This window comes from Ixodes scapularis, unplaced genomic scaffold, assembly GCF_016920785.2.
Source record: "Ixodes scapularis isolate PalLabHiFi unplaced genomic scaffold, ASM1692078v2 PGA_scaffold8__174_contigs__length_109621045, whole genome shotgun sequence".
Classification (NCBI taxonomy): Eukaryota; Metazoa; Arthropoda; class Arachnida; order Ixodida; family Ixodidae; genus Ixodes; species Ixodes scapularis.
The window spans coordinates 95,741,334-95,767,180 of record NW_024609883.1 but is presented as its reverse complement, the minus strand read 5'-3'; the positions used below and the strand labels follow the sequence as shown (position 1 = coordinate 95,767,180).

Below are 25,847 nucleotides of genomic sequence, written 5' to 3'. Positions count from 1 at the left end.
CCACTATTAGCAAGCAAGGGGAATTATGATTGCTTTGTTATATCCATTAGTTTGTTATATCCCGTTTTGTTATAACGAGGTTTTACTGTATAAACGTCAAAATGATATTGGTGTAGTATTCAATTTTTAAAGTTTATGACATGGTGCACATATTTCTGATGTCGCTGACTACCATTCTTCCCAAACTGAAATAAATATTCTGGGTAATTTGCGAGGACGTCGCACACCGATCAAAGGGAATTCCGACCCTCGTCGCAAGGCAACGCTGCAGACATGGCTAGAAAAACAAACGACTTGACCTGCAGGCCTACGTGAAAATGACTTTAATGGGCTGGTGTTTTAATTGGTTGATGGGATGCTGATTAATAGAACAAAAGAAACTGTCGTCACATTCCGGAGAGGATGAGGTCAGACGCCCGCTCGCCTATCATGATGACAGGAGCGTTGGTGTTTCCGGACACGATGGTGGGCATGATGGAGGCGTCCACCACCCTCAGCTGCCGGACACCCCTCACCCTGCGGCAGAGAGGGGCACCCCCAAACACTGCTAGTATGCGGTGCACATGTAAAGTTTATCCCTCAAAAATGTTTATCGTGGACTGTTTGAAAGCACGTGAGAACTCAAAACAAAATTCAGTTTGTTCATCAGGCCAAGAAGTTATCTAATGTAAACTATTAGGCAGGGGATACATATACAACGAAAACGGACACTGTCGCGTCAATTTTCATAGTAACCTGCGCAGACACTGCGACGGGAGACCTATGCCCTGCCGCCACGTCGCGGCGTCTGCGCAAGCTGCTGTGGAAATTTGTGGGTGGTGCCCGTTCATATACATGGCTTGCACTGACGTCGCATCGCATACTTTTGACCGCCATGAAAAAGAGAGGGAAGCTGCTTTTGTAGGAATTTTGAGTGATGGCTTAATCTTCTGGGAGGAGAATAGCAACGTCTGGGCAAATCTGGGAAACACAAAAGAGGGTCCTGGTAAGAGGGGAACTTTTTTTTCTCCTCTTCTCTGGTGGCCATCGGAGCGCACTTGGGATAATGTCATGTGTAAGCCATGTAGCTCGTGTGCCCTGCTTGAGCCCCGCTGAGTGCGCTTCTGACCGAGCGCCGGTGCACTGTGGAAAAGTTACGCCCGAGGAAGCAAGCACTGCGGGTGCTTGAATTAAGTGGCTTGTAAGTATGTTAAAAACATAGTGGGACAACCAAAATTTTGAAATTTGTTTGGATTAACCAGAAGTATGAAATATTAGTTTTAATTATCGCGAGCCTACCGTGATCGTCCTGAACGACCGCACACCATCATAAAAAAAATTGCGGTGGCTTAGCTCAGCTATGTCGGGATATATGTAGCGTGAGCTTATGCACACGAAATGAGGCGCTATCAAGCGGCTCCGGTGCAGCGTCGGACTTGGCTACTGCGCAACGGAGGCGCACAGCTGGGCACGTGGCAGCGCCAGTGCGTCTGCTGCGGCTGTGATGTCACTCCTCTGGAATGCGCAGACCGGTGAGGTGCGCTTTGCGGCGGTGGCGGCTCCAGTGCCAGCTGTGCGCCGTGTGACGTCGCTGCTCCTCGCGCATGTGCAGCACGGCTCTTTGGGAGCCACACGAAACTGTTCAACCTCGGCCAGTGTAGCTCACACTACAAAACCGAGCAACGCCCCTACCATGTGAAAGCATGCTCATTCCCTCACCGGAGCTTGCTGTCGACCACGGCAAGACGGTCGTCCGCCGCGCCCATGCGGCAGGTCCCGACCGGGTGGTAGAGGGTGCTCGTGTAGGAGCGCGCCACGCAGCCCAGGTACTCGTCCCCGAGGAAGGGGTACAGTTCGCATCCCGGAAACGGGATGTCCCAGACGCGGGAACCGAAGCGCGCAAACGGAGGCGACTGCCCCAGCCACAGGCACAGCTTCATGGCTGCAAACAGGTGAACACTGTTCACTCGCATTCGCGAGAAAAAGGAGAGCGCCGTTAACGTCGTTGTCGCAGAGCACATATTCGAGCAGAATCTCGTCGTGTAGTGATCGGAGATTTAATGTCAATCTGACAATCGCCCAACTTTACTTTGTTTCAGCTTAAGTCCAGTCGCTAATGGGACTAATCGAGCAGTACCAAAAGCCCAAGTCACTAAGCTTTTTCTGTTTACGACTGATTCAGCAACGACACAGACAAACATGACAAACACTATGATGGTGCACTTCCGACGCTGCCCGATCGGTCCCATCAACACATGGCGTGGACTTCAGGTAAAACTAAGTATATACACAAGCTGTGTCATTTCAGTTAATTTTGTAATCTAGAACAAAAGAAGACTTTAGAGGCTGCCCTCCACTTTTCTCCAGAGATTTCATGCTTGTCTTCCTTCTCACCCGCTTTTGTTTTCTCTAGATGCACAAATGCGAATGATAACAATATCATTCGCGTTTTTGCAATCGCAACTTTCAGCGACGGTGGTGCTGCCTAGCTCCTGGATGATAGGCTTCGGAATGAAAGTGCTCGCTTACGCCTTCCTGACGTGTGGAAGTGTGAGGTAACGCTCTTATTTCACAAAATTGGAACTACTTGTGCATCGTGGACCCAACCTCGTACTGCTGTTCTTCGACGATCATCCAGATGACAGCCATTTCGACAGGAAATAGTGTGCCCCATGAAAGTTGCAAATAGCCGTCCTACATTGCGCTCGCTCTTAAAGGGCAACTCCGCTCAATTCCGAAAAATTTAGTCTTGCATGTGATTCAAATTCACAAAGCACTACTAAACAACTCTACGTCTTCGGATTCGCTAAATGAGGAATATTATTTGTGTAATCCGAATTTAAACATCAGCTGATACCGAAACTTAGGTTGCGTCAAGCAACACTGGTCTCGGGTCGGCGGAGTCATGGCCACGTCACGTCGAACCACGTGGTCTTGTGACGTTCGGGAGGAAGCGAGAAACAGGACACGCGACGCAGGCAGGTCGCTTCGCATGGCGTGGACGGTGATGGCCCGGGGGAGAGAGGAAAGGGGGAGAAGACGAAAGAGGAGATGAGGAGCGGAGAAACAGACCGATAAGCGCGCAGGGCAGCGCAAACTAGCGCATCCGCGTTGCGATGATCACGTGAACGCCCGGTCAGCCAACACCGGGAGGAAAAACTCATGACGTCATCGTTCAATTTCGCTCCGAGAAGTAAAAACAAACAAAACGTGAGAATGACGTAGTCATGCCTCTGACGTAGTGGCTCAATGACGGCTGCTGCAACTCCGTGGCATTGACTGCGCTGATGATTGCGCCTCGCGCTGCACGCTAGAGTTGGCGGATTTCGGCGACTTGGCTCGCTTGAAGGTTTGCTGGCCAGTTTATTAAATATATAAACGGAATTAGATCGTAATATTTGACATGGGGTCTTCCTATATGATACTGAAGAGGGCTACATAGTTTTCTATATATATCAAAAATGAAGCGGAGTTTCCCTTTAAGCTGTGACTGCAGCCATTGCCGCAAGCATGAGAGCACGAGATTTTGGCTTCGAAGAGGTTCCGCAGAACGAGCGCTCATGCTTGAAAGGCGTGTCTTGAAGCCAGAAGTGGATGTGAGCTTGTGCTTGTAGCTTTGGCTGTAGCTTTAAGGGTTGGTGGGGTACTATAGTGCTTGCTGCACAAGTACAATAACTTTAGTGCACCCCTCTGCTTCCCACGGGGTTCAAGTCATCATAAAATTGACTCATTTAGGGGATTTAAACGATGCTCGGCAAGCTTCTGATTGGAACCATAGATTTGTTTTCACTAATTAAGAACAAATTAGTTAATTTTAGGTAAATATTTTGCTAATCAGTTTGTTTTTTCTAGCTCCTGACGTCCGTCGTGGCTGACAGTTTGTTCCCCAAAAAATATCTTTTTCTTTCCCTTAACTATTTAGTTTTAGGAAGTTTTTAAAGAAACGCCTGGGTATATATAGGGTGTCCGAAATAACCAGGGTTGATCTCAAATGGGTCGTAAAAATTGGCGCCTGCACAAAGGAGCACTCTAAACTTTTCGTCAAAGGTGTATTTTGCGGGTCAGTTTTATTACGCAAAATTGCAAAACGTAGCTCCCTTTCTGTAAAAAAAAATAGGGCCAAAAACTTGCCAGGGTCAACGGTGGGCGACGGCGTGGACGACCGATTCGAGTGGTGGGGCGCATTTGGTGCACATATTAATAAATGGCACTAGCTTCTCATTCCAGCTTGCTTTTTAAAAAAAGTGGAAGTACCCCCGTTGACCGTGGTCTATTAATATGAATGTAATCTTTTTCTAATGTACCTTTGGTTTAAAAATAAATACAGACAATGATTGCAAAATGTGAAGTAACAAAAATAGAAGAAAATGTGGTTGCATAACGACGGCGCTCTTGCCGTCGACGAATTTTGTCTGCTTTCTTTCGCTGGTCGGTTACACCATCCGACGCTGCTCCCAGGACCTTTTTTTGTCACAGTTGGTGGGAAAACTGCCACAGTGCATCACCTGATCATCCAAGAGAGGGCAAAGGCAGTCCTTTAGTCGAGAAAAACCAAGAGCATGAGGCAAGTGTTCTCAAAGTTTCGAGCCACTTTTCGTAGGTGCCCATCCACCTGTCTGACTCCCATTGGCCTGGGTAAACCGATTCAACACGAAGAACAGTGTGAAGACCAGGCTGCAAGCACGTGAAGAGAGGTCGCCACAGCAGAACAAATGTTGCACCGTGCTTGCAGCATTTGCGTTCAACCAACGGCTGTCCGTGGGACAAGTCGCAAGACAGTTTGGTATCAGCAGAGATTTTGTATGAACGTGATCCGTCAACAAATCTGTCCATTCAAGCCACAGGCCCTGTTCGGGCTGCAACCCGATGACTATGAACGGCAAAATCAGTTCTGCGTGGACGAACTTTGGCGCATCATCACAAACAGGAAGCTTTCTGCTTTTCATGGATGAAGCTATTTTTCATCTCGACGGATACATTAAGAAGCAGAACACGTGCTGCTGGTCCGGGACAAACCCTTACTGGTTCATTACAGAGGCTGTTGAGTCCTTAAAGGTCGTAGTACGGTGAGGACTTCGGAGGAAAGGCTTTGTCGATCCGTTCTTCTTCGAGGGCACGGTCACTGGCGACGCCTACCTTTGCATGCTCCAACAGGACGTCTTGCCGGAGCTGGAAGCTTTGCACATGCAAAGGTGGGTGTGCATCTTCCAGCAAGATGGAGCACCCCTGCACAATGCCACAGCAGTGAGGGACTGTGTTGACAGGACCTTTCTCAGCAACTGGATGAGTCAAGGGTCACCGACAATGCCCTGGTCGCCACGATCCTTTGACCTGACAATTTGTGACTTTTTTGTTTGGGGTGATTCGTAAAAGCCCGGGTCTACACAATCCGCGTACGCACGGTGACGGAGGTAAACGAGCGGATTATATCCACCTTCGAAGCGATCACAGACAACATGCGGCAGGCAGCCTTCAGGGATCATGAGCGAAGGCTGCACAAGCGCCTCCAAGTTTGAGGTGGACATGTTGACTGAAGAGCATAGCTAACCATTTTGTACACGTGATGAGCACCTTTGACAGATGTGAAAACTGTGGGCTTCTATTGACAAGCACCTTTCAGAGCCATGAATTGCTGTTGACCTAGAGTACGCTCTCGTAGCCTCCCATGTTTGTTACTTTTTACTGTCACTGTTCGCATTTATTTTTAAATCCAAGGTACATTACAAGAATGGTGTACTACGGCCTATGCTGCTGCTGCGCCATAAAAGCCAAAGTTTAATTCAACATTACAAAAAGATTATTTTCATATGAATGGACCACAATTGACGCGAGCACTTTCATTATTTAATTTTTTTAAAGAGAGCCGGAAAAAGGAGGTAGCGCCATCTATCAACATGTGCGCAATACGCTCCCCGCCACTTGACTTGCTCATCTGTGTCGCCGCCCGCCGTTGACCCTGGCAAGTTTTTTGCCCCTATTTTTTACAGAAAGGAAGCTTCGCTTTGTAACTCTACATGATAAAACCAAACTGCAAAATAGACCTTTGACGAAAAGTTTAGAGTGCTATGTGCAGGCGCCGATTTTTAAGGCCTGTTTTAGATCGAGCCTGATCATTTTGGACACCCTATACTATATATTACACTATGAAGAATGAGCATGAAGTGCTTCCTTGCCTGCTTTTCTTTTTCCTCGCAATAGTATTTATACTCCCCTTATACAATGCCCCATCACGGCGCTTTGAGGTATATTAAACAAAATAGATATAAAAGAAATTATGCCGAAATCGCTGCTGTTACTAAGCTGGTTCTCGACGAAATGTGTTAGCATTTAGCACAGGGGTTCGTTGTACTCGGAAAGCCAGTCTGTTCTCTGGGTATTGGCAGTTTTGGATGCAGCCGCCCCAGCTTCCCCTCGAACGCGCCTATGGTCCGCATACCGTTGTCTTCGAAGAGCCAACCTTCTTCCCGGATGCCGGCGGTTTCGCAAAGACGTCGTCGCTGCGCCTCGGTGTTACGTTTTTGCGTACGTTCTGTATACTGGGGAAATGAAACAATGTGTCTACGCCCCAGTGTCGTCATAAGAGGAATGCACATGAACAATGGCATGTCGTTACCAGCGTGCGAGAAGAGTCTTTACCTCTTACGTAAGAGGAAATGCTGGCGCGTTTAAAAAAACACTCATGTAAACCCGCTCCAGATGTGCTTTGAGACGATCGGCAAGCTTGACTGACCGTCCACCATGGTCCGCAGGTCTTGTGGGTGCGTCAGGTAGCGGGGGTTGAGGAGGGGCTCATCGTGCGGGTCCGTCGACCGCAGCCGCACCGTGCCTCGCGACCGCGGCCGCAGCAGAACGGGGTACAGAGACATGGAGTCTTCTCGGATGTGAGGAGCGAACGTGCGGCTCCATACCTGCGGGGGAAAAGCATCGGTAGTATGGCTGTGCACGATATGAAAAAGCCCAGGCAAGCGCTTGGCCTGGTAGACCCGGAACACTATCTAACAGAAGAAAGCTCGACCGTTCTTGAGGCTTCAGCAGCTGTTAAATTTTTGTCGACACTCCCCATTTGACCGGCTGTTGCTGTGTGAACGCTGATTTCAGTGCCGATTGTGGAGGTGTTCTATGTCAAGAGGTGCAATCACGTGCAGCTGAAACCACCGGGCAGGTAAGTTAAGTGATTACTTTTTGGGCGTTTCATAACAAGTTTGCGGGATAAAAGACGATAGGCGGTTTTCACTTTATTTCACCGAGCAGCCTTGCCACTTGTTTTGGAACACCGCAAGCTTGACCCAAAAAAACAGCGCCAAAATTGGTTTTGACTCGGCGGACGTTCGCTGACCAAGTGGAGAGTAGGGACAAAAATTTAACTGCCGCTGAACTGCCGGTGGTACACACAACGTCTTTGATGATAGCTCGACTTTCTTCCATTAGATTGCACCGAAGTTCTTTGAGACCACGCACTCACCTGGGCTTTTCGTATCATCCACAACTGTACCTCTGGAGAGTGCAAAAGGGAATGGTTTGCTGTATAGAGTGGCTCCGCTGGATCTAGAGCTGTAAAACATGCCGTAAAAATCGACACCTGCACATGAAGAGCTAAACTTTCACCGAATGTGCTTTGAGGGAGTGCATTTTTGCCGATGAAATTTTAAGGCATAACTCTCTTTCTGTAAAAAATTAGATTTTTTTGCAGAAAGGGTGGGGCTTTAGAATCTGTGTACAGGCATCGCTTTATTCGGCTCGTTTTACACAATAATATCCACTAAAGCCGTCTCATATATGCATTTGAGTCCTCGATTACATTATGATAATAAGACACAACAAAAGTATCTTGCAATCAGACATTGTACTACGGAGCTCACATATCGTCTCCTGCCTGGTTGACGCTTTCCAATGGTGCCACTGGTCCCTGAAGTAATCAACCTAGATGAAGCAGCAGGTGTACAGTCGAACCCAGATATATTGAATTTAAAGGGGATCCTGAAATAGTTCAACATATCGATAATTTAATATACAAAAATATGTTAAGTTAAGCTTGAGTTTAAATTTCTTGCTGTCTCTGCCAATACCGAAGGTCGTAACAAACGGGATCTTACTAAAGAGAGCATCCAAGAGCTGCAAAATACAGTACAGCGTAATTGGCGTAAACCACAAATACCGCCACACTTACACATGCACCTGGCCGGAACCTCCGCACAGCAAAAACACACACAAATAATAAAAAAGAAAAATGGAAAAGTAAGACGCATAAAAGAATCTCTTGATCCACAAAAAAAAGTTAAGCAAGCAACAAAAAAGGAAGCTCACTAAATTCAAACAACAAAAAAAAGCAAAGAAAACAAAAGGGCAAAGCAATACTGGCAAAAGAAAAGGGCAAACAAAGGTAAGGTTGTGTGTGTTTATACAGCCTAGAACTTGGTCTGCCTCACAGGGGCGACGAGTCTCCCAGCTGTAGATGAGAAATTTAGCCAGTGCGGTACAAACCGCTAGCCTGGGGTCTTTAACGTGCGTCACGCAGTAGTGATACACGACCGCACGCCGGTACGATGCTCATCCAGATCGAAACGGGCAGGGGTGGGGCTCGAACCCAGGATCCCTGGGTTCTGCAGCGCGAGCTTTCGCTTCACGTGCTCCGAGCTGGTGTGCGCTAGACCACTCGGCCACCGATCCCCCATACAAAGGTAAGGCATTCAAAGTGTGATTGCAGAACCGTTGTTGTCAACACACTCGATTTGCCGAAGACTTTTTTTTTTTGCTTATTTTATTTTGGGGCTAGGGAGTCTTGCAGCAGCAGCAGTGTTCGGGGAAAGGGCGCAGGCTACCGTTCCAACAGCGAGCACTCCCTGCTTTCCCTACCCGCGCGCGCGTACCCTTCCCCTTGTTTTTGCCATCCTCTGCTTTTTTTATTTTTTATTTTACAACTTATTGTTTTTTTTTTTTTAGAACTGCTCTTTCGCTGCACATGTATTCTGGCTTGGGAGTCTGCCAGCCCTGCAACCAAAGCTAGCTATGTGCTCGCTTGCTAGCCACCAGCGCAATCGAATTGCTGGAAAAGCAACGGGCCACTGGGCTTCGTTTGCTATATAGAGTGTCCCCGCCATGGGAGTTTGATACAAAAAGACACCACTCCTATACTATTACATGTGATTTTCAAGGGGATGTTTGGACTGTTTGATATAAACAATAATTCAAAATACCCGAGTGTGATATAACAGGGCTCGACTGTATTTACTACCATCTATTGCTGGATGTCATATTGTACAATAGTTAATCTAGTGTAGGATCAAAGTGCACTAGAAGACAGTTATAGTTGTCGTCTCAGCTTCTTACTGGAGCCTCGTAACATCTGCTGGACAAGTTTTATCACAAGTGCTTCTATGTTGTCTGCTAACATTGAGTTAAATCTGGGACACATTACTGACCTAGAAAATGTCCTTATTATCGTGCAGCAAATTGGGTTAGGTCAATCAAACATCGTAGCAGAAGTAACATTTGTAAGAGAATGCCAAACGATAACAAATAAGTCTATCGAAGAACCCGAGACCAGAATCGCTGCACTGGAAAAGAACACTCCAGGACCACAGAATGCAGAACTAACACCAAATATGCAGGTACTTTCAAATGAGATTGCAGTTCTTCAAGCGTCCAGTGAAGATGCAAGCAATCGATTACATAGAACTTACCTGCTCTCCATGGAAATTGAGGACTCCCATGGAAAAACTTGGATGCGATTGGAAGCAAGGCTGATAACTTTATCTTCCCAGTAGTTACACTTTGAATAACATAGAGCAGGTGCATCGTGCTTTGAGGAAAAATTGCCCCATCGTTCAACTTAGTCGATTTAAAAACAAGGAACCAATTTTAGTATGTGGACGCAAACGAAAAGGATCTGAACTTTCGCAGTTAGTGAACATTTCTCTGCTGTGACGAGACTAGCGTGCAACAAACTACTTCCGCTTGTCAAAAAAAAAGATTTCCTTTTAAGCTGTGGCTCGACAAGAGTCTATTATAGGATAGGATATTATCGCCGCAATCCTCCCCCGTGGATCGGGCCCACCGACACTTCTGCTGATCCAAAACGGGTCCCCAAAATATGAGTGGTTGAGAATTAATACGCTAGAGCTTCCATTACTGTCCAACTGCAGAGTAACTTCTTGAATATCTTTCATAGAAAAATTTTACCACAAAATCGCAAGTAAAAATGACACTCTTCTGTACCTTCAGGTAAAATATCATCTCGCTTAGTCACAGTCGCTGCATCAAACATATAACAAGCAAAACATTAGCCTTTAACACCTCGTTTTTTCCGGAGGCTATAACCATCTGGCATTCCCTCCCCGAGGAAATAGCACTTATTTCAGACCCATCCATTTTTTGGCAGAGTGTCACCTTACATCTATGCAGCCACCACTGTCCTACCAGATTGTCACTGCATGCAGTTCTGATAGCTATTGTTTCTACTTCCGATTTCTGTGCTTCGAAGTCTTCATCGGGCCCTTAAGGAGAAATAAATAAGACGAAATGAAGTTATACCGAACGTCTGCTCACAACCGTTCACTATAACTACTAGTATGCTTCAGCATACCAATGAGGCAAGTTGAGCTACAGGGTTCTTACGCGAATACTTAAGTGCCAGTCTGAAAGTGACGGCAGCTGACTCACGTTTGTGGCTAACTGGGTTTATCGGAGCTAACAGAGAGCGTCTTCTTCCGCTGCCGGGAGTCAAGGGGGGACTACTTATGCTTACGTTCCACACAGAAGAGTGAAGCGTCCCATGGGGCCCCGCTCATAAAAGCGTAAAATGTTGAGTGCCAGCAAACCGCCGTAAAAAGTAACACTGCCGTTCACACTAGGTCAACACGAAGCATCATCTTTTATCTGACCACACAGAAAGTTGGGGATTTCGATGCACCGGCAGCATGAAGTTCGGTGCCTCCGACGCATCTCCGAGTGGCCTGTTTACTGCGTCCTAAAAAGTGGCCCCTCGATTTCTGCCCGACAACGCCGTAAAAGTGTCGTGCGGTCTACGGTCGCGATCTGGGCGGCGTTGCAGGAGCCGTGTTTGTTGTGGCAGACGTGCGTTCTGTCGCAGGTCGCTCTCCAGCTTGACAGAGTCCCCGGACAATCCGGCAGCCTAGAGTTGAGACTCTGTGACGGCGGCGACGCTCGCACTCACTTGTATGTTTCGCTGTGACTTCAATTCCCAGTTGCCAAGATCGCGAAGTTCGTTAGCGTGACGTTGCAGCTCTGGGGATGTCGTTTGTTGTGACGGACTAGTTTTGATAGACAAGATGGAACGCTGAAAACACTAGTTAGAGATGCGTTGGCCCTCACCTTGTCGCTGAGGCCATGCGCGGTCTTGAACGTCTGTCCCCCGTCTGACACGGGGGACCCCGACGCAAAGTGGATCTCGACGTCGGGCCAGTCGAGGCTGGCGTTGGCGTAGCGCGTGTTCACAAACCCCAGGCCCTCCACGCCTCCGGGCAGAGTCAGGGGCCCTGGAGAGAGAGCAGGAGAGGGCTGGACACTTGTCATTCTTTGCAACAGAGGCTCGTTTGCACACTTGACCATGTTTACGACCGTGTCCCTTAAGACCTCTTTAAAATTTCTCGTTTCTCTTAAAACCTCCTAAAATTACCTATTTTCCTTGTGCATCATTCTTTGCTTTTTCTAGGCTTCAAAAACTGTCGACAATCTTATAGAACAGCCATTGCTCATAGATAGCACATGCTACATTTGAGCTTGCAAATACTGCAAAATCTTCAATCTAGTGAAAAGCAGTTTCAAGGTCGCCTCGGATGATGCAAGAGTGGCAGTGTGATCCCTCGTCGTAAGAGATCACAAGAGGTTTTGACACATTCAGTCATAAGCAGTCAGAAGTGTGTGAACCAACCTCTATAGCCGGCAGTTTGCTAAGAGGCTGAGCTCAGTCTCGTGACGACTGAAGGTGTGCTTACAACTACTATGTTAGTTCCTCACAACTAATACGTATAAATGACTATTAGTGAAAAGACAGGGAACTGTCATACTACTACAAGCGTCCATGCTGGTATTTATCTTATGTGCTGAGGAACAGTTCACGAACTGCTTCGACACCGCTGGAAATGAATCCTCGTGATCGAATGCAAATTCTACAAAATAAAAGTAAATCACCACTCGTCAACTTACGAAGACGCGATCCAGCAGCGCTCTTTATAGTATTCTTCTAGCAGCTGAACGCTGTGTATTTGTTAGTTTTGAATACGCAACCATGAAACAGCAACTCACGCGGCCAGATTTGTTGTTTGACACTAAACTGCCCGTGCGAACAGCAAAAAAGTAATCACACTAATGTTTGTGCTAACTCTGCTGCACGATGTAAGCTGTGCATTGTGGATAGATGAGGCAAAGTAACTTACTCAAAACAAATAACTATACCGGGTGTTTCAGCATAAACTTCATCATCTGTGTTTTCGCATCATTAGCCTTGTGCCTGATGCACCAGTCTTTTTAAAATAAACTGTTTCAGGAGATTGCTGTGAGCTCAGGAAGTTCCTATTGGAACCATGTCTATTTTTTTTAATTAGAAAGATAATTAGTAATTTTAGTTAACTACTTAGCTTATTAATACGTTTTTGCTATCCGCGACGTCCGTTGTGGCCAAAATACTCGGTATATAACGGATGGATCATTGTCAAATTACACCAGCGAAAGCCTTTCACACACTAAAGGGGAAGTACACCATCTGCGCCTTGTTCGTCGCAGCTGAGCCGTCACCTGTGCCCGTGGTGAGATAATTGACAACTTCAGGGATGGTGAACATCCGCGACTGGACCACAGACACCGGCTGGTCTAACAGGAAGTTGACACCACCGGGAAAAATGTGGTCCTGCAGGTTGGAGCCTACGGGAAGGTCTGCCACAACAGGGATCTGCAAGGGATCAGTGGGGTCCTATGTCTGGAAAACGCTCGTTGGTAAAATTTTTGTCAATTAAGTCTTGCTAGAAAAACTTAACTTCAAAGTCGTAAAGTGACCTAAAGAAAAGCAACTACAAGCCAGATGCTTTTTAGCAGGTGCATTACTGTTTACAAAGTTTGTATGCTTCTTTACTGCTTTATTGCATGAATGGTGAAACTGGTGATCTAAAGAAGATTTTGTTTTTTTAAGCCGGAACTCGCTTCTTAGGAGTATGCACTGGGAGTCCGGAAAACAGGGTACATATGCTGCCTGGACGACCCGCTTACCTTGAAAGCTTCGAGATGCGACCTTGGACCGATGCCGGACAGCATGAGAAGCTGGGGCGTGCCGATAGCTCCGGCTGAGAGCAACACCTCCTTCCGCACCCGTGCAACCTGGGGCACTCCAAACCGCTCAAAGTGCACCCCACGGGCCGTCTTGGATGCATCGAGCTCCACCTGCAAGAACGCAAAGCAAGCTTCGAGTACTTGAGAAATCATGAAGGGGGTGCGTAAATTCCGCAAGAAAAGAAAACTCTGGATGCTTCTGCAACACTTACTGCAAAATCCTTCACTTTTGATGATTCTGCAAGTTTGGAGTTAAAAAAGTTGCTATGCTTTTTTTTTTTATTAACACACTGACATGAGTTGAGAAACTTGGATACTAAAGATGCAGTGATCACTGAGTAGAGTAGAACACCTCTAGGGTGAAGTCAGCTGCTTGTAAGAAAAACCTTTACTCAAATGCCTGCACTAGTAATTAATACAAGTTTGTTTTTTGTTTTTGTCAGGCAAAACTTTTATCTTTTTTCATTGGCCTAAATGTCAGCAATTATAAATTGGACTTTCATTTTGCTTCACTGTAATCTACCTTGACAGTTGCCACATAATATCAGATTTCACCATTGTAAAAAGCATTTGCCAAAAAGTAAAACATCGGAATGAAAACATTCGGGAGTGCAGCATGATCCGACAGGCAGCTCATTTTCTTACATTTTGTCAGACTAGAGATAGTAAAACTGTGGTTTCAGTAAGGCAGTGATCATGCCTGTGGTCTTGTATCAATCGTTGGCAACTGCTTAGAACACATTGTCGTATAGAATTATTGCCTATCTCTGTCTTGTTCGGCGGTCAGTCAACTAAGTAGGTAATGTAGTCAACTCGGTTGGCGGGATTTAGAACATACCTTGGTTGCGTGAGAGAACACGGCAATGTGGAGGTTGTCTCTCCCTAGAACGGGGTCTAGAAATGCCCTGCGAGTGCTGTGGCGACGGCCGTCCAGGAGGGTGCCTTGGGGGATCATGAATCCTGAAGATCCAAGGAGCAAACCACATGTAAAAGACCATTCATTCATTCATTCATTTTCTGTGCTCATGCAATAATGCACAAACTGTGAGATTACAAATTAGTCCAGAAACAACTGAAATGATAAACAATTTGAGTTAAAAACGTTGATATTCGCCGTACTAAGGCACGCATACAGCACTTGTATGGGGATTTCTAATTGTTGTTTACGCCGAACAGTTCATAAATCCCCTTGAAAATCACACGTAACTGTATAGGAGCGTTGTTTTTTCGTATGAAACTCCCATGACGGGGACACTCGATATAGCGAACGAAGCATGGCCCGGTCACTTCTCCCGAGATCGGATTGCGCTTGCGGCAAGCGACGTGTTCCTTTTGTATGAATTCCCCCCTATGTAATGCCCGAAAGGGCCCTTAGGGTAAATGAATAAATAAATAGCTCGCGTTGCAGGGCTGGCAGACCGCCAAGCCAGAATACGCGCACAGTGATACAAAGCAAAAGAGCAATTGTTAAAAAAAAACAGAAAGGAAAAAAGTAAAGGATGGCAAGAGCAAGAAGAGGGACACGCATGCGAACGCCTAGGGAGGGCGATGAGTGCTTGCTGCTGGAACGGTAGCGTGTGCACTTCCCCCAAACACTGCTTGCTGTCGCTGCGTGACTCCTTAGCCCCAAAATAAAGTAAAAAAAAAAAAAAAAAAAAGAGTCTTCCAGGTCGAGCGTGTCAACAACGATGTTTGAGCAATCACACTTTGAACGCCTTATTTTTGTTTACCTTTTTCTTTCGCCGTTTTTGCATTGAGCGTTTTTTCTTTTTTTTTTTGATGCCTGAATTTAGTGAGGTTTCTTTTTTGTTGCTTGCTTAACTTTATTCAATGTATCTAAAGCCTTTTTTTATGCAAATTGCTTTTTCCGTTTTTTTTTTATTTTCAAAATTATTTTTGTGTTTTGTTGTTGGCGCTGTGTGCACGTCGTGGCCAGGTGTAAACGATCGCAAACACCGTCGCGTAAACGCGGCGGTGTTTGTGATCTTCACCAAATAAGTAGGGGTGTCGCGAACTTTTGTCGAACCGGATTTTTAGGTCGAACTTTTGGGGTTCGACTGAGTCGAACCGGTTCGACGAACTTTCGAACTTTTCACCAGATTCGACCGGTTCGACTTTGTGGACAGTGTGGCCAGACCTTGATAAAAGCATGTCTAGGTTTGGATAACTTTTTTTTTTATACAAAGAGTTATTTTAATTTTGTGAACAGCTACAATTAAAAGAAACTGATTCTAATAACTGAAGAAGTTAATAACTTAATTTGTTGTACTGTATTAACTAAAATAACCAATCAGTGCTGCCCTTAGTTCATCCCTTAGCCATCACCATCCAATCCGAAACCAACTGGCCAGCCCGTCGTGCATGCGCACACTAGTCGAACCTCAATACAAGGTTCGTCGAATTTTCCACTAAAAGTTCGAAAAAGTCGAACCTGGTCGAACTCGAACCTCGGCCGGTTCGCGACACCCCTACAAATAAGCTCTACTGTATTTAGCGGGTCTTAGAGGCTCTATTTGGAAGGTCCCGTTTGTCGCGGCCTTTCATATTAGCAGAGACGCGCGAAAAAATGCAACTGGAGCTTAAAGGCCCGTTCACACTCTTGCGACCTCTTAAACCTGGGTTCCTTAAAACTTCTTAAACCAGAGAACACACTGGCGCCATCTATTGGGAAGCAGTGTAAACTCGGCGGTCCGGCATATTTTTTGTTATTTCTCGCGCATTATCCTTTCTTTCTTGGCTCGAAAAACTTTTGTCAATGTTATAAACGAGCCTTTCTATGGGTATTACGCACATTTGACCTCGGAAATCCCGAAAAACCTTCGCTCTTGTGAAATGCAGTTCCAGGGTCACCGCATAGATGGCGCCACAATGTCAGTGTGTTCCCTCATGCTAAAAACATTTAAGAAGTTTTAAGAGATCTCGTCTCTCTTAGTCGTACTCGGTCGCAAGAGTGTGAACGGGCCTTAAGTCTACATATTTTTGCATATCAAATCATCGATAACTATTTTACAATTCCCTTTGAATTCAATATATCCGGGTTCGACTGTACAGTTTTTCCCTACACATTCTCAACCTTGCATAACTCTGAGGTTGAGAAAAGTGGCCGGCCTAATTATGAAAGCGCCAAAGAATTCGACATTCTGGTGTCGGCTGTTCGACACTATCTTTTATTTTGCAGAACAAGCAAAGATTGGACGGGTTCAAAAAGTTTCTCATGAAAGAGAAAGGCACGCCCGCAACCCGAAGATGAAAGATTGCCAACTGCTTTGCGACTGTCGGATTTTCTCTCGCGAGCATGCTTCCCGAGCAGGTGAACGATTCCCATAGCTGCAACGGTCTCTACAGGAGTGTGTGAAAACATGTTGGCAAAGCCACCGAGTATAACTCTGATTCGTTGGTGCTTGTCAATGTGGACGTTCCTGTTGTTGCTCCCGCCATGGATGCTGAGATCAAAGACCTTGCATATGGCCAGGGTAAACACAAAGCGACACTGAAGAAGCACCTCGGAAAACGCAGATGACTGTGGGGACGCGAAACATTTTACGGCTGGTTCGAAATGAAGTAAAGTGCAGCGACGGTGACGGTGCTCTTGCGATGCCTGGAGCTGTTTGAGGAGAACTGATGCCTGGATTAAGTAATCGGCAAACTCCACTTAATTATTTTTTTACTTGGTAAAACTGCCGCAAGATGTTCATAACCAAGGTTTGTTTGATTAAATATTCAATCAGAGTGTATCATATTGTTCCCGTCAACCTTCAAGGCTGCTGGCACTGTTTCTCTGGCTCTATCGCCTTTATTGAATTACCACTTATATTGAATTTTTGGCCCTCCCGTTGACTTTATTATAATGAGGGACTACTGTATATTTGTCAGGTGCAGACTATACTACAGTCGCTGACCAATTTTTCGGACTTTGCAAGGACTGAACACCTGAATAATAAACATCTGAATAAAAAGGCAGTCCGAAAAATCGGCAGATTAAAGAACTTGCCTTTTGTTACGTCTAGTCGGGCTTAAAAATTTAGGTAGTGCTGCCAAATGAAACCAATCCATGTGCAGCCAACATAGAATCCAAAATGGTCACTTCTCGGTGGTGTTTCCCGCTGATCACTTGAAACGATTTTGTCCAAAAAATCAAACTTTCAGACTTCAAGCTGTCCGAAACATTGCTTGTGAATATGCACTATTTCTATCGGGTAGGTCACGGTTCCTCCTTTAGGTCCGAAATATTGAACAAGTCTGAGTTACCGGCGTTTCAAAAATCGGTCGGCGGCTGCATGCAGTCCGGGAAATATGACACCTTCATGTCTGCATAAACAAACGATTCAAACGTCGTAAAACTATACACGGCCCTAAAACTGTGGCAGGGCACTTTCAAAATCCAGTCCAAATAAATTACGTACCCGTAAGCTGTCCGGCGTTGATGTCTCTGGCAGGGTAACCCAGGTGAACTCCAGCCTCCACAAAAGCACTGGCCAAAGGCGTCGCGTACGGGGCACGCATCACCGACAGCGGGCCGCCAACATTATGGTGTCCTGCGCGTGTGCGCACAAAACCACATTTGTTGGTTTGATTCGGCGGAAGACAGGACAAAAGAACGACCCGACGCCCAGCAACTTTGCTCGTATGTCACAAAAAAGAGAGGATTTTCTCCGCAGACACGATGACAGAATTGCCTGCAAACACTGCCGAAGCATGTTTGCAGGCATTTGCATACTTCAAACATGTCTGCAGACTGTTTGTGCGTGCGAGAAGAAGTATGCCTCGGATGGTGTCTGCAGCAGTGCGGCCATGACTTTACGAAAGCACCGCGATAGCGAAACGGTGGGCGGGTGCACAATCTCGCGTAATCTAAGATGTTTCAAATAGTGGAAACAAGTTGGTTACCATATTAATCAAAATAAAGTAACTGTAATCTCATGTTAGTTTTGATGAAAGAAAAGTCATCATAGCTTCTATTATAATGCACAATAGTATGTTTTGTTCGTCTATTTGGGTCTGCGACAGTGTGGGGTATTTTGTGCGTGAATAGATGGAAGTAACTGCAAAACAAGTAGGGAAAACGACAGGAAAGATTAAAAGCTAAAACGTGCATAAAAACTTTATCTCCAGCAAGGCAGACAATCCTCTCAGTGTCCTCTTCCCTTAAAACAAAAGGGTTCAGACTTATGCTATAAATCAAACAAACAAAAATACTGCTACCATAGTTAATGCAGTCGAAGTTAGGGTAGGCTGTTTTGGATTCATATCATAAAAAACTTACAGAAAGCCATACACCCGAGACTGAGAAAAAACAAAAACACATACAGCAGATTTTAAAACATGTTGTATGCATCTCCCACGTTTTCCTTAGCCTCGGGGTTTAGTATATGTCAATCTTTAAAGGGAAGCTGCGGCAATGTATTGATAGACAATGATTTGCCTCAAAATTGATTCAACACATTAATAGACACATCTCATTTACAGTAGACTCTCATTAATACAAACTCTACGAAGGAACGAAATTTTGTTTGAATTATCAGAAATTTATCTCACTATGATGCAAGATAAAATTATGATTTTCCGTATGAATGGCTAGACATACAAAGCAGATTTTTGATGCTTTCCTCTACATAGGCCTACTGATCATAAGCAGGTATGCCACGCATGAAACATTTGTGAAATGTATGACAGAAGTTTATTGATCTCAAAAACGTTGTTTATCGGAAATTTCTGCGTGGGGCCCGTTTTCGTAGCTCATGTGTGCCTTGCTTGAGCCCCGTTGAGTGCTCTTCTCCCCGAGCACCAGTGCACTGCGAAGAAGCAACACCCGTGGAAGCAAGCTCCGTGGATGTTGCTTCCCGGCAGTGCACCGGTGCTCGGAAAGAAGCACACTTAACAAGGACGCGGGAATAAAAATTATAGATTACATAAAAACACCGTTCGAATTGAGCGGTTTATGAACGCACTAAAAAAATAACGGGACATCAAAAATTCTAAAATTTGTTTCAATTAACCAGAAGTATGAAATTTCCGAGTCTGTTGCAAGCCTGTGGTAACCCATATCACAAGTAACAATTATTTTTTCGATGTTATTAAAGTTTAATATTTGGTCTGCAAGGTTGAGAGACTACGGGCAACAGTGAAAATGTGACGTCAGATATTATGATCATGAACAAATGTGGGCAGTCCAGCTTGTTCTTGATGGTTTATGAGAAGTTTGATGGTTTGAAATTATGTAGATTAAAGCACATGCCAAGAAAACATATACATGCACAGAATACTGTATTTCACACTGCCTGATTGACTTGCAAGTTATACAACGCGTGACATTTCTCAATTTCTCAATATCTATTTTTAACTTTAGAGAGAATACATAACATGCCGAGGAGAGTAAAACCTGGGTATTCTGAAAATGTGTTTAGTTAGGGTAGCTTAAAAAACTACTGGAGCTCTCTTTTTTACCCTTTCTTAAATATATCCTTCGACCACTCTTTTTTTTTTTTTTTCAAGTTTCTTTAAAAACACAAACTCCAGTCTTCGTGCGACATTTCTGCAGAAGCAAATGGTCCTACGGAGAATTCTGAATTGTCTGGTTTCGGGCGTGCCGGAGGCATTGCCACTCACCGTTCCGTGCAATGTCGGGGTCCCTGTTGTGCTCAGAGCGCAGGAAGTAGGGCCTGACGTCTGCCCAGCTCCAGCCCACTGCACCCTGCTCTTCCCAGCTGTCGTAGTCTCGGGGGCTCCCTCGGACGTAGAGCATGTAGTTGAGCACGCTCGAACCCCCCAGGACCTTGCCCCGAGGCCACCTGCTTTTCTGTACACAACAAACTCCAATTTGGAACGCATCCATGTGAGTGTTCAGGGCATTTCCGAGGGAAGAGAACTGTGTTTTTCGGCCTGGGTAAATAAACTATGCATTGTAGAAAGCTCAAACTCCGTGAGTATGCTACACTAGCAGTTAGGATAAAAACTGAAAGTTAGAGAAGATATGGTGTTGTCTGGAATAAAAGATAATTGAGAAAGTCTAAATTTTTCTATGAGCCAACATCCCCCTAAGCCTAAGATAGTCAAAATAAGAACTGCCATCATAGATGCATGTGGCATTTATATAGTGAGAAACACCTATCAGCAAGAAATATAATTTTGTTTTCTTTGTTTTCACTGAAAAAGATGCTGGAGGTGCTTGCAATACCATTCCTTGTTAGGACGAAATTAGGCTGAGGCATATGTCAGCTAACAAAAGAAATATAGTCTTTCTCAATTATCTTTTGATCCAGGCAATGTCATGTTCTCATACTTTCGTACCCTATCTCAACCGCTAGCGTCACAGTCTCACAGAGTTTGAGCGTTCTGTGATGCATATTCCATTTATGCGGGCTGAAAAAACACAATTATCTTCTCTCACAAACACCAGGTACTGGTCACTTTACGATGAACCTCACAGAACACTACGAGCCATCAAAACCAATCCAATGCCGTTTGAATGTCACGTGAGCTTTTGGAGGGATGCATTGTCACATTGCCACTACCAGATTGGCTGGGATGGCTTAAAGTGTCTGCTGTTTTTAAGTACTTATTTAAAAGGATACTTCAACAAAACTTGAAATATACCCGTCGTGTTCAGAAATAGGCTGAATATGATCCGCAATACCCGTAAATGACAATTGCACATTTGTATTTTTGAGCCCGATGGCTGTATTTTTCGTTATAAATGGCCCACTCTGGCAAGTGCTCGAAGAGCAAGTGACACCCGGCGCAATTGTGACGTAGATTGTCTCAAGATTAGCAAAGCTGCAGCGAGGCTGACGTCGATAAGATGTCCTGGCCGCTCCAGCGACCGAAGCAGCCAAAGCATGCCGGCGATCGGGCAACCACAACTAACCCCAAAGCTGCATTTGTATAAATTTTGATTGGCATGTTAATCTTTTATAATCTTGTAGAGGGACAATAGTGACATCTGGGACACACAAAAAAGAGTCCCGGTGAGAGGGGAGTTCTTCCTTCCCCTCTTCTCTCGTGGTTGCCGGGCAGCTGGTGAAATGATGCCAAGTTCAAGGCATGTATAGTTCTAGGTGAGATATGCATCGTCACTACCTGTCAAGGTTCCTCGACGAGCAGTACAAACGAGGCTTTAGCGACATTTACCAGGTACTCTTTGCTAATTGTTTAATTCATTTAAAAATTTGTTTTCATGTTGTTTTTTTTTCAACAAGAGTTTGGTGAGTCCAATGTGATACTGCTCCCTTGAACACGTGTAGACCAAAAAACTAAGCACCAAAATTTAGTTGTAGTATTCCTTTAATGAAGTATAGGTGGTGCAAGCCACTGCCCGATTTAGAGGGTGCAGCTGTTTATTCATCTATCCGTAGATTATGGGATGGCTTGAAGCACCTTCTGGCCAGCCTTTGAAGCCAACGACAAGTTCCCACTTTTCCTAACCATGTATTAGGGCTAATGAATGTTTGCTGACTTAATGCATGAATGAAAGCATGAATAAAACACTCGCCCCTTCATGCAGACCGAAGCAGGCAGCCTCCTGTGTGATGGTGCGGTAGCCCCAGTCGAGGGCTGAGCCCTGAAGAGTCGCAGCCACCAATGGAATGTCCGCCAGAACATTCTCAGAACCCCCGGCTTCGAGGAGCAATACTTGAAGGCCAGGATCGGCGCTTAGCCGATTGGCCAGCACCGCGCCCGCCGAGCCCGCACCGACTGCAAAAAGAAATTATATTTCCTCGATCTATTTAACTGATTTGGTCCATGCATACCTGCAGCGTGCGCACCTTGACAAGTTCGTCGTAACATATTTTGTAAATACACATTTCGTTGATACTGTGACGTTTTGCGGCAACATGCTCTCGCAACATTTCGACGACAACATACATTTTTTTCCTAAGTGCGCAATAAAATCTGGAAGCTGCTAAAAGCTGGCGCCCGATTAACTGAGGCGTGTTTGCTCGAGCCTTGGGACCTCTTTCTCTTTCCCCCCCAAATTAGGTGAGACGCAAAAAGTTTGTTACGAAAGCAGCAGCGTTGTGTTCGGCGAAACGGTGCGATGTGTGTTGATAAAACGAATGCGGGAAGATTTTCAATGAAACAAACTGTAGATGAAATGCAGCAAGCTGACGAAACGATCTGTCGATGACATGTCTTTCGATGAACTGATTGCCGCTGCCTCTTGAAGTAAACTAAAGAGGAACTTACACTGGGTGCAGTAGGTGCACTTAAGGTGCCGTCGACATGAGCAAATTTTCTGTGAGCTGGCTCATTCCCTCACTAGTGGAAACTGGCACTTATCACACCTGTACATAAAGGGAATGGATCCCCTGTGTTGTCGGTTGCCTCTTACGCTCTCACGGGCCCATTTCGAATACCAGTGTTGTGTGAAGAACAATGTAGCATATCAACAAAAAGCTCCTTGAACACGTGAAGCCGCACGACTGCCTCTCGCACTGCCAGCACGAATTTTGACTTGGTTGATGTTGCGAGTCAGCCCTGGCTACTACCCTTCTGATGCCAAACTAATTTTCTGATGACCGCACCCTGTGAAGTCTAGCGACTCAACTTTAAGTGAGCCTTTGACATGGTGGACCTTTGAATTCTTCGTCAGAAACACGCGAAGGTGGAAATCTCGAACTGCCTCGAGAAATTAATTTCAGACTTCTTATTGAGTCACTAGCGAGTGGTGTCCTGAGGGGCAGGCTCAACCGCAAAATGTGTCCTGTCAAGAATTCCCCAAGGCAGCATTCTGGAACTTACCCTGTTTAATATTGTCACGGGGGGTGACCAAAAGAACAATAAACAAACAAAAAGAAATAAACGTTTAATGTGGCGAACTTGTGCCAAAAATAAACGGGCACAAAAGATAATAACAAAGCGCCGCACGCATCGAAGTTGGCGTGACAGCAGAGTCGAACGCTGGGGTGAAACTGACTCCGCTCGCCTTGCGGAGTCCCTTATGTACCCTCGTGGGTTCCTGGATTGTTCGGCGTAGAAGGTTCAGCGCGTAGAACATTCTAACCTCGAATCAGCAAGACGGTTCTCGAATTCACCAGAACATCACATTACAGCATCAACAAAAATTAGTAGCCGCGCCCAGGAATCGAACCCTGGCCGTCTGCGTGGAAGGTAAGTGCGATAACCGTTAGGTTATCACGCTTACCTAGTTAGGTTATCGCGCTTACCCAAGTAGCGCGCTGCCTACTTGGCCAGCTGCTTGCGCGGCAATATCTTCATAAATTATATTACATCCTCTCTACAGTACATCCCCCTTCTGTATGCTAATGATTTAACAATCATTCAATTTGTCCACCACCCACTCTAATATCAGAAGGACGACGTGACCATTGTCTTTCGATGGTCAAATCTATTCAAAACAAGCTACCCCTCAGCATCCAGTGTTTGTCGACCCTCCTCACTACGCCCAGGAGACAAGTTACCAGCCACAACAGTCTACAGCTGAGCAGAATGGTACTCCTTGTGACCAGCCGTGCAGGGTTCCTTGGTGTGACAATAGACTCCAAGTTAACGTTTTCGACCCATATCGCTGAGCTGACCTCCAGAGCCCAGGGTGCTGGAGCTAGTGTGATGTGGCACCTCTACACCGTTCTGGTCTTCCCATAACCGTCGCCGTCAGCGTCCCTCAAGAGTGTGCAGCGGCGTGCCGCCTACGCAGTTCTGTGGCAGCAAGCCTCTCCTAGTCTACCACTTCCCCGTGAGTTATCCACACGGGAGGTTTTGGGGATGGTGGGGTGGAACTTGCTGGCTGTTCGTCACCAGGTGGCATCCATCTGGCTCCTGGCCACCTTTTGCCTCACCAGGTGACAAGTTAAGAGGGAAGTGGAAGCTCCTTCCAACTTTTTCCACTTCAGCAAAGCAACCGCTGGGGAAGAGGCGGCCTCCTCTCCAGTGTCCATTTTTTTCCTATTCTTTAGTAACACGACACCACAGGCTTTAGGTATGGGTCAACAACCTTTTTGTGGTGTCGAAGCCCTTAAATGAAGATTATGACTCTTATTACCATAAAAGTGAAATTTGCGGGTTTTACGCACCGAACCAATCGAAGGGCACCTAGCACGCCCCAGCGGAGGGCTGAGGATTAATTTTGATCACCTCTGGTGATCTTTTGGCGTGCAACTGAAATCTCGATTACACGGCGCGCCTTCTCCGCAATAACAGGAGCCCAAATACACTTGTTTCCTCAATCTCGGGGCCTTCGTGAAAAAGCAACTTCAGAAAGCAAAAATATTTTTACAATAAAAGCAGGAGAAAAAAAAAAACTGTGGATGCATTTTAGACGAGGAAATATGACAACTAATTCCTTCATGAGCATGACAGGTTCATTTTACGTCAGACTTCTTTCTTGAGATAGATTAAGAAACAAACAAGATTATGGTTAGTGTGCAGGCAAGCTGGTGGAACTTTACCATGATGATATTAACCCGAAACTGGGGCAGAAGGATTTTTTTTTTTTCAGTTGAAGAGAAAACAACAGGGGCAGACAGCATCTTTAACTCAGCTAATAATTTAATCCAACCAACCTCCTTATATACAGAACTACAACTGCCACAAAACCACAGCTCATACTGTTTTTCAAGGACGCGCGCAGTCCTCATTCACATCACAAAACGAACTAAGTGAGACCATCAACAAAGCACAACCACCTTTGGGTTTATACAAAAAACCTAGTCAGCTGGAGGTCAGAAAAAAAAAATATACAATGATTTTGAACTAGACATACACACACACAGTGATACCTTTGGTTGGTTTAGACGAAAAGCTTGTGAACTCTTACCTCAAAGGACCACATTAACAGGATGTTTGGTGGCGGTTGTTATTCCGTTTATAAGGAATTTGGTTCAATACAATTACTAGCCGAGTTTGAGACGTTGTCTGTCCGTGTTACTTTCTCTTCAGCTAAAAAAAAAAAAACTTTTTTGTTTGTTTTGTTTTATTTTTGGGTTAATATCAGCATGGCAAACAAACAAGGGAGTGACATCTGGTTAAACTGAAATCTTCAAGCGATATTTTTCGGGAAACTGACGCGACATGGTGCTAATGCTACTTCTCGTGAGCGTGCACACTCACCGATGATGTAATCGTACTCTTGCCGCAAATCCGCGGTCTGCAGGTTTCTTTGATCGCCGCCCAATCGATAAAAGATGAAGGCGGCCAAGGGTAACAGCGTCCTGAAGCCAGGAAAAGCCGGAAAAGCACTTGCCATAGCGCCAGCAAGCTTGGCGCCAGCGCTAACCACGTGTACTCCCCAAAACAACGAAGCCGAAGCGCGCGTGCGCGCCGCTCAAAAAACTGCGCCAAATGCGCTTCCGCAAAAAAAGAAAAACAAATATTGGATTACGTTGGCTCACATGTGGATATCGGATTTGAGATCGACTTCTTCATCCGAGATATGTTTTTCTACTTCGCATTTTTCTCATTTTCTTGTGTGTTCTTTTTGTTTCCTGATTGCTGCATGTCTCTTAGTTTTTCTCGTTGCTGCAAGAAATAAAAACTCAGTATCACTAGGCGGGGTAAGTCTCCGTCCAATTCAAATAACGGAACTAAATTTCTTGAACCCTTGATAGATCCAGCAACATAATTCTGCTCTT

At 45.5% G+C, this 25,847-nt stretch overlaps 1 protein-coding gene across 1 annotated transcript; it reads right to left on the bottom strand.

The window, feature by feature from the left end:
* Positions 1 to 300: 300 nt before the first annotated feature.
* On the bottom strand, positions 301 to 25,561 carry LOC8029649 (glucose dehydrogenase [FAD, quinone]). Its single transcript, XM_029995338.3, has 11 exons — positions 25,327 to 25,561; positions 21,749 to 21,951; positions 19,867 to 20,056; positions 17,664 to 17,795; positions 14,099 to 14,220; positions 13,201 to 13,371; positions 12,733 to 12,886; positions 11,311 to 11,474; positions 6,710 to 6,887; positions 1,699 to 1,921; positions 301 to 516 (listed from the first exon to the last, which is right to left on the bottom strand). Exons 1-11 carry the CDS (start codon positions 25,460 to 25,462, stop codon positions 387 to 389), a joined length of 1,803 nt encoding a protein of 600 aa, XP_029851198.2. The 5' UTR covers positions 25,463 to 25,561; the 3' UTR covers positions 301 to 386.
* Positions 25,562 to 25,847: the final 286 nt, after the last annotated feature.

What these genes read in the sequence shown, in the direction of transcription:
- LOC8029649 (XM_029995338.3), bottom strand. Translation starts at nt 25,462, where the DNA reads ATGGCAAGTGCTTTTCCGGCTTTTCCTGGCTTCAGGACGCTGTTACCC. An exon ending in AGAGTACGATTACATCATCG is followed by an intron (nt 21,952 to 25,326) that starts GTGAGTGTGCAC and finishes TTCTTTTTGCAG; the next exon opens with TCGGTGCGGGCTCGGCGGGC. An exon ending in CAACGCCGGACAGCTTACGG is followed by an intron (nt 14,221 to 17,663) that starts GTACGTAATTTA and finishes TTGGATCTTCAG; the next exon opens with GATTCATGATCCCCCAAGGC.